Raw genomic sequence first — 13,615 nt, forward strand, 5'->3', positions numbered from 1 at the left:
CTGAAGATGGGTTGTTTGGGGATGGGGAAACATGGTGTGGCAGAGGAAACAATAGGTGAAGATGGTGCCCAAAGAGAAAGAACAAAGGTTAGACAGACAAAGGAGTGGGTAAAGGTCACCCTGGTAGAATGAATAACTATTAATGGGGACTGTTAGTGGCTGACAATGGGTTGTATGTGGTAGCGGCCCATGTGATGACAAGGCCTGGTGTGTGGGGTCAGGGGCTAGGACATGGGAGAGTTTAGGCCGTAAAGTTGTTGAATTTGATATTGAGTCCAGAGGGCTGCAGGGTCCGCAAGTGGAAAATAAGGTGTTGTTCTTCCAGCTTGTGCTGATCTTTGCTGGAACACTGCAGCAAGCCTGAGACAGAGATGTTGGCCAGGAAACAGGGTGGTGTGTTGAAGTGGCAGGCTACAGCTAGCTCAGGGCTGTTTTTTGTGAGCTGAACGTAGATGTTCTGCAAAGTGGTTACCCAGTCAGTACTTTGTCTCCCCAATGTAGAGGAGACTGCATTGAGAGCAGCGAATACAATAGACTAGATTGAGTCAAGTACAGGTAAATATGGGGAAGCAATGGCCTAGTGGTATTATCGCTGGACTGTTGATAATGTCCTGGGGACCTGGGTTCAAATCCCACCATGACAGATGGTGGAATTTGAATTCAATAAATATCTGGAATTAAGAGTCTAATGTTGACCATGAATCCATTGCCAGTTGTTGGAAAAACCCATCTGGCCCACTAATGTCCTTTAGGGAAAGAAACTGCCAACCTTACCTGGTCTGGCCTACATGTGACTCCAGACCCACATCAGTGTGGTTGACTCTTAACCACCCTCTGGGCAATTGGGGCTGGGCAATAAATGCTGCCTAGCCAGCGATGCCCTTATCCCATTAACGAGTAAAGGAAGTACAGGAAAATCACTATTTCACCTGGAAGGCGTGTCTGGGGCCTTGGATAGTGAAGAGGGAGGAAGTAAACGGTCAGGTGTTTGAGCCCATTCCCGGTGGATGGTGAACAGGTGGAGGTGAATCACATTTAAAGGCAAGCTAGGGATGGAAGTCAGGATTAGAAGGTTAATCTGATAGATTCAGAGGTTTTCCAAGAGTATAAACGTTATTACACATGGGTTGGGCTGAACAGCCTCTTTTACTCCTGTACCTTCTCTATGTATTTGTGGCCTACACCTCCACACGGCTTGGTGCCCATTTCTGTTCCTGTTTAAAGCCCGTTTTGCAGATGGGTTGACTGGATGGGTGAGAGGAGGTTCATGTGAAGTTGGTTAACAGTACAGAGTCATCGAGCTGTGGTTTATTTCTGTGCTGCAGACGTGATATCACTTTGCTGTATTTCAGTATTGCTGGCAGGTTTGGTGTACATTACTGTAGCTCATTATAGAAAACTTTACTCTGCTTCTGATCCAATACCTGACTGGGACAGAGAGCCTATGTGATAGGCCTGTTCCAAACATATGACTTTTCTTCTATCACTTAATGAGGAATAATTGTATTGAACGTCATTTCTATCAGAAACTAGACCAACACTATCCAACCAGTCTGTGAATTAATGTTTTTATTCCATTAAACTTCAGTCACTGTCGCAGTTTTGAGACTTTAGCCTGGAAGAGATTTTTCACTTGCAGTTGTTAGAAAGTAACAGTTCACAGAACCGTAAAAGTTTGGGATTGACCTGCCTTGCTTTTGAAGGGGTGGTTTAGCTGTGTGAATCTGGAATAGTCACAGCAAGAGATGGAGATCTTGTTTTGAAGGTTACTGCTAGTCACTTTAAGAATGGAAATAATGAGGCTTTGCTAAAGAACCCATTTGAGAGTGGAAACAGCTGAGCCCCAGGGAAAACATGCTCAATCAAGAGTTCTTCAATCAGTTTCACAATGTTTGTTTACTTACTGAAGAAAACATAATTTCAAACGTTTGCAGTTTCAGCTTTGATACTGTAATAGGTCTGGAAGATTGGCACTTTTATTGACCCAGAGTTACTGGAGTTTGTGTTTTTCACAATGCCACCAGTTATTCATGTTTTTTTAAAGACTTTTATTTACACATCGTATTGTCCATGTAGAATTAGTTGGTTCTGTATGGCCATAGAAGAGCTATACCCTGGTATTGGGGGTGTGGGTGGGGCATGGCTTGGCCTCTCAGTGAGAGCCAGTGGGAGGGGTCATGTGTGTTTCACACACCAATATCCATATGACGAATTAGCAAACAAAACACTTCGAGGGATTTACAAAGGTTTTAATGTAAAAACTGTGGAGTAACACAAACATCAGTTCCCTTAGTTGGGAACCCTCTAGCTGCTCCCCACTCCCAACCTCCAAGAAGAACCCAGTCCTTTTTTTCTCAAGAACTCAGCTCATTTTTATAAACAAATCTACCACTGATTTTACAAAGGACCCTGTAACAAACTGTAAACACAGCCCACAAAGAACTCACTTCGGCCTGCTCCGATATTATGGTACACACTGGAACACAGGGACTTGAATCCAGACCCCCTGGCTCACATGTAGGGACATTACCACTGGAACTGATGTGCTTGAGCTTTGAAGGCCCGGAGTTTCTAATTCTGACAATGTGGAGGCAGCCACGAGAGACCTTGGGAAAGGGTTGATAGACACCTGATGATATGGACAGTGAGGATACATGAGGGTTAGAGAGCCTCATTGTTTTCATTTTGTTTTATTTATTCGTGTGATGTGGATGTTACTGGCTAGGCCATCATGTATTGCCTGTTTCTAATTGTCCAGAGGGTAGTTAAGATCCAACCAGATTGCTGTGGGTGTGGAGTCACATGTAGACCAAACCAGGTAAAGATGTCAGTTTCTTTCTCTAAAGGGTATCAATGAGCCAGATGGATTGGAATCAATTGTTGGGGAAGGAAGAGCAGAACATCTGGAAAATTCTAATCTAATCAAGCAGAGTCAGCATGGCCTCATGATTGGGGAATCATATCCGACTGATTTGTTAAGAGTTTTCCAAGGATGTCTCAACCAGAGTGAATAGAGTGGAACCGGTAGATGTGTTGTATTTTGACTTCCAGAAGGGGTTCGACCAGGTCCCTCACAAAAAGCTTAAGTCATAAGACAAGAGCCCAAGGCATTGGAGGCAGTGCATTGGCAAGGATCGAGAATTAGCTCATGGGCTGGAAATATCGATTTGGGATAAGGGCTTCTTTTTCAGGTTCCCCATAGGGATCAGTACTGGCACCACAACTGTTTACGATATATACTAATGATGTCGAGAAAAGAAGTGAATATACTGCAACCAGATTTGCAGTCAACATTAAAATAGGTGGAAAGGCAGGTTACAAACAGTTCACAGAGAGATATTGATAGGTTATGTAAGTGGGCAAAACGCTCGCAGATGCTGTATAATGTGGGAAAATGTGAAGTTGTTCATTTTGGAAGGGAGAACAAACGAACAGAATATTATTTAAACAAAGAAAAATTGAAGAAAATTGCAAGACAAAGGGACTTGAGGGGAACTTGTGCACGAAGCACAGAAAGCTAGCACACTGGGGCAACAGGTAATCAGGAAGGCTAATGGAATGTTGGCCCTTATTTCAAAGGGTTTGGAGTAGAAGAGAGAAGTCTTACTGCAGCTGTACAACATGCTGGTGAGACCACATCTGGAGCACTGTGAGCAGTTTTGGGCCCCTTATTTAAGGAAATACATCACTTCATTGGGGGCAGCTCAGAGAAGGTTCACTAGGATGATCCCTGATGTGGAGGGATTGTCTTATGAGCAAAAGGTAAACAGATTGGGACTCTACTCACTGGAGTTTAGAAGAATGAGAGGTGATCTCATTGAAACATATCAGATTCTTAAGCGGCTTGGCAGGGTAAATGCTGAGAGGATGTTTCCCCTCATGGGAGAGCCTAGGACCAGAGGGTACAGTCTCAGAGTAAAGGTGCACCAATTTAAGACTGAGATGGGAAGGAATTTCTTCTCTCAGAGGGTTGAGAGTCTTTGGAACTCTTTGTCACAGAGAGCTGTGGGAACAGAGTCTTTTGTATATTTAAGGTCAGAAATCGCATGACACCAGGTTATAATCCAGTAGGTTTACTTGAAATCACAAGCTTTCAGAGTGTAGCCCCTTTATCAGGTGACAAAGGGGCTACGCTCTGAAAGCTTGTGATTTCAAATGAACCTGTTGGACTACAACCTGGTGCCATGTGATTTCTGACCTTGTCGACCCCAGTCCAACACCGACACCTCCACATCATGTATATTTAAGGCTGAGATAGAGAGGTTTTTGATCAGTCAGGGAATCAAGGATTATGGGGAAAGGGCAGGAAAGTGGATGTGAGGAATGCCGGATCAGCCATGATCCTATTAAATGGCGGAGCAGGCTCGAGGGGCCATATAATCTACACCTTCATATGGTCTTTGTGATAATTGACAATCGCCATCATTAGACTCTTAATTCCAGGCTTTTATTGAACTCAAATGCATCATCTGCCATGGCAGGTTTTGAACCCAGAATATTCCCTGAGTTTCTGGCTTAATAGTCTAATGATAATACCCTAAGACCAGCCCCTCCTGTGCGGTCGGGCTGACGTCCCACACTCCTAGGGAACCCTTGGCACCTGTGGCTGCATCTGAACTCCCCAGGATCAACTGGCCAGGGCAGGGTTATGCCAATATGGACTCGGTCAGTATCTGAGGAGTCACGAATGGTGCTGAACATTGTGCAATCATCGGGGAACATCCCCACTTCTGACCTTATGATGGAGGGAAGGTCATTGATGAAGCAACTGAAGATGTTTGGGTCTAGGACACTACCCTGAGGAACTCCTGCAGAGATGTCCTGGAGCTGAGATGACTGACCTCTAACAACCTATGTGTCAGGTATGACTCCAACCACCGGAGAGTTTGTCCCCTGATTCCCGTTGGTTCCAGTTTTTTTCAGGTTCCTTGATGCCATCATATCAGCCTTAATATCAAGGGCTGTCCCTCTCATCTCTCTTCAGCCCTTTTGTCCATGTTTGAACCAGGCAGTAGTGAGGTTTGAAGCCACATGGTTCTGCTTGAGCTTGAGCTGCACATCAGTGAGCAAGTTAAGGCTGAGCAAGTGTCACTTGATAGCACCGTCAGCAACAATTTCCATCACTTTGCGAGAGCAAATAGGAGAGCAAATCAGAGGGTGGTTAAGAGTCAACGTTTTGGACCTGGAGTCACATATAGAGCAAACTGGGTAAAGACAGCAGATTTCCTTCCCTAAAGAGCATTGTGAGAATGAAATACGTTTTATGCAACAATTTGGTATTTTCCTCATTATTATTGATGAGACTAGAATTTTATTCCAGGTTTGTTAGTTACATTTATTTTAAACCAGCAGCCATGGGAAGATTCTTTGAGACTAGCTCTACTGGTAGATGGTTTCCCTAACAACTTCACCACAGGTCTGCTGACCTCACAGCTATCGCTGCTGGGTGGAAGTTGTGTTGAGATGTTTAAGGCTTTCTGCTGGAGTGTGAGAGCCAATGGGGAGACAGGATGAACATCTCTTGTGGGCCCCCTTGGGTCTTGTTTGGGAGCGGACTGGCATCCTGGTTCATGATCTCCCCCTGCTGGAAGGGCAGGACACAGCAGGAGTTCCTCAGCTATTGGAGCTCCTCCCATCAGCCAGTGAATGTTAGTCATGAGCCCATTCAGTAAGGAATGGTCAGAACAAGGTCAGAACATCTCCCAGTGCCCATGTCTTTGTCCCACAAAGTGATTCCAGGAGAGGACCAGGAGGAAAGGCAACTATTCCTGAATTTCCATTGGGAGGGGGCTACATTACCTCAGAGGGTGCTACAGTGTAGATTTACCAGGAGTAGCTGGACACTGAGTAGGGATCCAACCAACAAACTGCTTTCATAGTCCTTCGAATTTAAGAGATTAAGTGATGATTTGTTCAGAGTTTTAAGAAACGCCCACCCCTTCAACCTTTACTCCTGACCTTCCAAATTTCCCCTTCATTCCTCCCCTCCATCCCTTCTCTCCCTCTTCTGTCCCTTCCTTCATCCCCCATTCATGACTCTTATTCCTCTGACCCTCTATCCATCAACCTGCACCTCCATCCATTTGTCTTCCTGTCTCTGTTTCTCCATCCATCTCGCTGTCCTCCCATCACTCACCCCTTTCTCTCCATCTGCTCACCTCACTCACTCTCTTTCTGTCTTCTCTCACTTTATATTTCTCCCTATCCATTCTCCCCTCACTCTTCCTTTCCCTGTACCTCTTTACCCGTCTCTTGTCTGTTTTTTGTCCTCTTTCTCTCTCTTTCTCTCTCCTTTTCTCTCTGTCTTTCTTTCTCTCTCTTTTTGCCATTGTCTAACACTGTTTCTCAGCTGACAGTGTCAGACCAAATTCTGTGCGTTTTACTTAATGCTGTTGCTTCAGATGCAGGTGTGGAAGGATAGTTGAATTATTTTTGATTTCTGAATCATCTGACCCAGTTTGGAAGCTTGATTCGCTTCAGAAAAGAAGCAAATCTGAAATAGTTTGTTTTTCGATTTCACTGAGGTCACTGATGTTGCCAAAGATTTCAGACTTCAAGGTGATGCTTAACTTTGTTTAAATTGACTGACCCGTGTATTCAACGATTTAACCTCTGATTGATATGAGTGACAAGAAGAGAATTAAAATCACGGAGGTTTGGTTATTGAAAATGAGCTGTGTTTTTGTACAAGAGTTTAAATGACACACTATCAGTCTGCACTGCTCTGAGCAGAGTCTGCAGGGCCAGTAGGCCACAGCAATGTAACTGCTAACCAGTTGGGATTTCCCGTAGATCAATGGCCGTATGGAGAATGTGTGGCTAGCTCCAGGAAAGAAACTGGACAAAGGATGTTACTCATTCGGCTTGCCTCTCCTGATCCTGCCCTGAAACATGACACAGCCAAGGAGGAAGCTATTCCCGAGCAGGGAGCAACAGGTAATCGGACAGTCTCCAGGAGGGGTACTACAATTAGTGTTCACCAGTCTCTGTCCCTTGAGCTTGGATGGGAGTTATCCTGCTCCTTTGCTAACACCTGACGCACTCACTGGCTCCTTCGCTTAGAGTGAGTTGTGGAAATGAACTGTTGGTTGTAAAACAAGCAGAAACACAACCTCATGGCTGTTCATTCAGTCGTGCTGCTCAAGCACCTATGCTTCTGTGGGATATGGGTGTTGCCAGCTAAAGGGGGGGTATTTAATTAGGGTAGCCATCCCTAATTGCCCTTAAGCTGGGTGGTTGGCTGTGGCATTTCACAGTGTCAGTCATGTTGCTGTGGGTGTGGAGTTGCACACAGACCGGACCAGGTAAGGACAGCAGATTTCCACCATTTAAAGGACATGAGTGAATGAAGGTCACTGGGACCTGGACTAGCTTTCAATTCCACATTTTGATCTTTGAATTTAACTCCGACCTGTTGCTGCAATGAGGATTTGAACCCCTGTTTCCCTGAAGCATTAGCCTAGCATTCTGGTTTACCGTGACACTGGCCTTTCCCCAAGTCCACAACTGCCTGTTGTCGCCTTTGACTGTAACTTGCAGCCTTTGCTATCCAGCCCTCATGGTACTGGAAACATTTTATTTTCTCTTCAGTTCCTCTGTCGAAACCCTTTGTCATGTCAAAACGCCTCGGTTCAATCTTCCCCTCAGCTCTCACTGCTCCAGAGGCAAGGAGCCCAGATTCTCAGTCTCTCCGCTAAACAGCTTCCCCAATCCCGATTCCATTCCAGGAAATCTCTGCGCCCTTTTTAAGATTTGGTCCTTCTCTAAAAGTGTGGTGCCTCGTTTTGGACCCAGTATTGCCTCCAGCTGGTACCGAACCGATAGTAACAAAGCTGTTTGGTGTAACGTGAGGCTGTGATAAGATCAGGAATCTGCTACAGCTAAGTGTGGAGAGCTGAATAAACTCCTCTCTCTTCATTCTTGAGAGTTTACAAGTCCATAGGTCCCTGAAGGTGTCAGCACAGGTAGACAGTGTGGTGAAGAAAGCAAATGGGACGCTTGCCTTCATTAGCTGGGGTTTAGAATATAAGAGCAGGGAAGTCTTGTTACAACTTCATAAAACATTAGTTAGTCCACAGCTGGAATACTGTGTGCAGTTCTGGTCACCACACTATCGGAAGGACGTGATTGTGCTGGAGAGGGTGCAGAGGAGATTCACCAGGATGTTACCTGGGACGAAAAGTCTCAGTTCTGAGGAAATAGTCAGAACTGCAGATGCTGGATCACTCAGAGATAGTCAGAAAGAAGGGTCCCGACCCGAAACGTCAACTTCCCTGCTCCTCTAATGATGCCTGGCCTGCTGTGTTCCTCCAGCTCCACACTGTGTTATCTCAGTTAAGAGAAGAGACTGGATAGGCTGGGTTTGTTTTCCTGGGAGGTGAGGAGGACGAGGTGGGGTGAATCTGATTGAGGTATACACAATTCTAAGAGTTATACACAGAGTAGATCATGAGAATCTCTTCCCCATGGGGGACGTGTCTAAGACCAGAGGGCATCAGTTTAAGGTGAGGAGTAAGTACTTTAGAGGGGATCTGAGAACATTTTTCTCACCCAGACGATGGTAGAAATATGGAATGTGCTGCCTGAGGGAGTGGTGGAGGCAGGTACTGTCACAGCATTTAAGAAGCATCTGGATGAGCAGTTAAAATGGCAGAGCATACTAGGCTATGGACCAAATGCAGGTAAGTGGGATTAGAGTAGTTTGGTGTTTGTTGGTCAGCATAGACATGGTGGGCCGAAGGGTCTGTTTCTATCCTGTATGAGTCTATGACTCATGTGAAACTATAGGGAAACAAGTCAGGCAAATATTTTGAGTTAATCAAAATCAAATAGTCAGTTTTACTGTAAATTGATCAGTTAAAAGCTACAGACATTATTAAAAAAGACAAAACACTTCCGGAATTTTGTGATATACATAAGTAACCGAAACATTACAGGGTGGGGGCAGTTTGGGCTGTTTAAAAGGTTAGTAAGTGAGAGAACAGCACATTCACCTGTTAATCTGATGGGGTTTGTGGTGGCATCTGTTCTAGAGACTGTCTTGTTTAAATTGCATTTGGTCTTGTTCCCTAAAGAAGTGGTGCAACACTTGAAGTTCTTTTTATTTTAAAATTCTGTATCACTTGGAGGTATTCCAGCTTGAATCTCGTCTCATAGAATCCCTACAGTGTGGAAACAGGCCCTTCGGCCCAACAAGTCCACACTGACCCTTGGAGCATCCCACCCAGACCCATCACCCTATAACCCACCTAATCTGCGCATCCCTGAACACTACAGGCAATTTATCATGGCCAATCCACCATAAGCTGCCCATCTTTGGGCTGTGGGAGGAAACTGGAGCACCCGGAGGAAACCCACGCAGACACAGGAAGAACGTGCAAACTCCACACAGACAGTTGCCCGAGGGTGGAATCGAACCCAGGTCCCTGGTGCTGTGAGGCAGCAGTGCTAACCACTGAGCCACCATACCACCCCAAGCAGGGCTATGTTCAGAACATGAGAACTGTCGAGATGGGGTTGATGTTAGCCCATCCTGCAGTCTTCTGGATGCTGTGAGCTCTCAATGACTTTCTGCAAATTCTCTCAAAGTCCACTGTGTCCCATTACCAACCTGATGCCATGCCCAGGTCCATAGCCTTCAGCCTGCCCAGTGCCCTCAGTGACTGGTGATCTTGGCCTCCAGCTCTTGCCAGTTCACCTGCCAACATCCCTCGGTAGTGCTAACGGCAGGAGATGGATGGTCCTCCAGCTGGGAACATATCTCCCACTGTGTGAGCCAAAATGTGGAATGTTTTCCCCAGTTGATCCTGGTGGAGGATGCTGTGGAGTAAAAAACTGAAAGAACTGCAGATGCTGGCAATCAGGAACAAAAACAGAAGTTGCTGGAAAAGCTCAGCAGGTCCATCTGTGAAGAGAAAATCAGAATTAACATTTCGGGTCCGGTGACCCTTCCTCAGAACTGACCCGAAATGTTAACTCTGATTTTCTCTTCACAGATGCTGCCAGACCTGCTGAGCTTTTCCAGCAACTTCTGTTTTTGATGCTGTGGAATAGTTTGGTTTGAATGTGTGCGTGGTGAATTGATATTGGAGGAGCGCTGTAGGTCAGAGGCACAATCTTTGGATAAAATGTCAAATTGAGGCCCTTTGAGACTTCTCAGGGGAACATTAAAGATCCAGCAATACTTTTCAGAAAAGAAAATCAAAATCTCACCATTTCCTGCTCACTATTTCTGCTTCACCCAGCCCCTAATCTATATTACCTGGTCCTTTGTTTCACATTTAGTGATGGGAGCTTGCTGTGCACAAATTAGCTGCCAGTTTTCCTGGATCATAGCAGTCGCTGTTCTTCAAGATGCCTTCATTCTTTTTTTCAAAACTTATTCATGGGATATGGGTGTCTCTGGTCAGGCCAGCAATTATTGCTCACCACTGGTTACCCTTGAGAAGGTGGTGGTGAGCTGCTGTCTTGAGCCACTGCAGTCCAACTGCTGTTAACGAGGGAATTCCACGATTTTGACCCAGCGACAGTGAAGGAACAGCGATATATTTCCAAGTCAGGATGCTGAGAGGCTTGGAGAGGAACTTGTAGATGGTGGTGTTCCCATGTATCTGCTGCCCTTGTCCTTCTGGATGGAAGTGGTCGTGGGTTTGGAAGATGCTGTCTGAGGATCTTTGGTGAACTTCTGCAGTACTATCTTGTAGATAGTACACACTGCTGCTACTAAGTGTTGGTGGTGGAGGGATTGGATGCTTGTGGATGTGGTGTCAATCAAGTGGGCTGCTTTGTCCTGGATGGTGTCCAGCTTCTTGAGTGTTGTTGGGGCTGCACCCATCCAGGCAAGTGGGGAGTATTCCATCACACTCCTGACTTGTGCCTTGTAGATGGTGGGCAGGCTTTGGGGAGTCAGGAGGTGAGTTACTTGCCGCAGTATTCCCAGCTTCTGGCCTGCTCTTGTAGCCACTGTGTTTATGTGGTGAGTCCAATTGAGTTTCTGGTCAATGGTAACCCCCAGGATGTTGATAATGAGGGGATTCAGTGATGGTAACACCATTGAATGTCAAGGGGTGGTGGTTAGATGGTCTCTTACTGGTGATGGTCATAGCCTGGCATTTGTGTGGTGCGAATGTCACTTGCCACTTGTCAGCCCAAGCCTGGATATTGTCCAGATCTTGTTGCATTTGAACATGAACTGCTTCAGTATCTGAGGAGTCACGAATGGTGCGAAACATTGTGCAATCATCAGTGAACATCCCCATTTCTGACCTTATGATGGAGGGAAGGTTGTTGATGAAGCAGCTGAAGATGGTTGGACCTAGGACACTACCCTGAGGAACTCCTGCAGAGATGTCCTGGAGCTGAGGTGACTGACCTCCAACAATCACGGCCATCTTCCTATGTGTCAGGTATGACTCCAACCACCGGAGAGTTTGCCCCCTGATACCCATTGATTCCAGTTTTGCCAGGGCTCCTTGATGCCACACTCGGTCGAATGCAGTCTTGTTGTGAAGGGCTGTCACTCTCACCTCACCTCTGGAATTCAGCTCTTTTGTCCATGTTTGAACCAGGGCTGTAATGAGGTCAGGAGCTGAGTGGCCCTGGCAGAACCCAAACTGGGCGTCACTGAGCAGGTTATTGCTGAGCAGGTACTGCTTGATAGCACTGTTAGTGACACCTTCCATCACTTTACTGATGATCGAGAGTAGACTGATGGGGCGGTAATTGGCTGGGTTGGATTTGTCCTGCTTTTTGTGTACAGGACATACTTGGGCAATTTTCCATTTTGTCGGGTAGATGCCAGTGTTGTAACTGTACTGGAACAGCTTGGCTCGGGGAGCGGCAAGTTCGGGAGCATTGCTTGCTTTAAAACACTTTGGGACACTGGAATCTGATGTATAATTTGAGGCCCTGTATCTAAAGTGCTATGGTTTCCTCTCCCCTCTGATCTGTATGAAACTGTTGCCCCCCTGTAGAATGTCAATTGCTCATTTATATAGAATCTTACAAATCAAGAGCAGGAGTAGGCCATTCAGCCCTTCAAGCTTACTTCACCACTCAATATGATCATGGCTGATTCTCTAGGTGGAATGCTCTTCAGAGGGTTGGTGAGGACTCAATGGTCTCTTTCTGTATTGTAGGGGTTCTATAATTCCTCCTCCGTCATGTCAGCTCCTCATAGCCCTCAACTCCCTGATATTTCAAAAATCTATCCAACTCCCATTTAAATATTTTCAGTGGTCTGGCCTCTAGAGCTTCCTGGAGTTGAGAATTCCATACATTCTCTACCCCAGATCCCTGGGAGAAGAAGTTTCTTTCACCGTTTTAAATGAGCTTCCCCTCATTCTGTAACTGTGTCCTCCAGTTCGGGATTCCCTGCTCCCTCCCCCCAACACCTCACCCGTCAAGACCTGTCTGCCGTTAGCCGATCTTAACAAGATCGTAGACAGCGTTACGGTTGAGACCAACATTGTCAGGTCTGACGTTGGGGGTTTGAGGGTGGAGGGTGGCAGGTGGAGAATTGGTGAACGTACTGGCAATGCCTGATGCCCTTCCCAACTCCAGGGCAGGCGCCCATTACATGGTGGTCCACTATAGGACGTTGGAGCTCCATGTTTGAGAGAGACGGCTTTTATGTGGAGCGGGGTGGGGGCGGGGTCTTTGGCAACTGCTGGTTAAAGCGCAGAGACACGCAACCTTGAGGTCAAGAGATCTCGGCTCATCCACCATTGTTGCAGACCCATGCGTTCAGGGGCGTATTGAGGTTTTGTAGAGCAGGTGGATGACATTGGGCCATTGAAGAAAGGACAGAGCGAGGAGCCAGGCATGCTCCCCCCCTCCACCTCCCCCAGGAACTGGGTGGGTCTGGGATTTGAGGGGCTTTTGAGGTTTGGGATGGGGGGTAGCGCAACAGAACACATGCAGGTACTCACCTGGAGGTGGGGTGTGGGGTGCCACCTGGTTGGTAGGGTTTACAAGGAGAGTGGTGAATAAATGCTTGTGAAATGGAGGGGGTGGTCACCTTCCGGGAATCGCAGAGCAGATGCAGAGGATGGATGTATGATACTGGGGCCAGGCAGGGGTAGGGAGCACTAAGAAGGCAGATAGCGGCTATCAGTGAGGGAGTGGGGAAGAGGGAATGCCTTTGAGATCTTGCTGCTAAAGAGCATTGTCCTCCAGAGGAAGGACAGAGGTCAGACATCAGGAAGATACGGACTGGGTCGGGTGGGGGTGGGGGTCGTGGAATTGCAGGATAGACACAGGGAATGTGTCCTCAATACAGGATCTTACGGCAAACACAGTGCAGGAGCAGTGCGTCAGGAGACCATCACTGTCCAGGTGGTGAGCTCCAAGGTCCGTCCACCATTGCACACTAACTCTTGTCTCTTATTGGTTACCAAGCGCTGCCCAAATCTGTCAAACCCATTGTGGCTTTGAACACATTCAGTTCCATTTCCTTCCAAAGGTGCAGCCTTATAACACAACTCAAAGGAGAATGACCTGGCTAACGTCGCTGGGCCTGGCTAACGTCGCTGGGCCTGGCTAACATCGCTGGGTCTGGCTAACGTCACGGGGCCTGGCTAACGTCAATGGGCCTGGCTAACGTCGCTGGGCCTGG

At 46.7% G+C, this 13,615-nt stretch overlaps 1 protein-coding gene across 1 annotated transcript in view; it reads left to right on the plus strand.

Moving 5' to 3' along the window:
* Positions 1-13,615, plus strand: part of samd13 (sterile alpha motif domain containing 13) — a 151,987-nt gene that overhangs the window by 109,887 nt on the left and 28,485 nt on the right. The window contains 1 exon segment of the mRNA XM_048602154.1: positions 6,793-6,936. Coding sequence (XP_048458111.1) covers positions 6,793-6,936 — 144 coding nt within the window.

The sequence above is a fragment of the Rhincodon typus genome, chromosome 10 (genome assembly GCF_021869965.1).
Source record: "Rhincodon typus isolate 14 chromosome 10, sRhiTyp1.1, whole genome shotgun sequence".
Taxonomy (NCBI): domain Eukaryota; kingdom Metazoa; phylum Chordata; class Chondrichthyes; order Orectolobiformes; family Rhincodontidae; genus Rhincodon; species Rhincodon typus.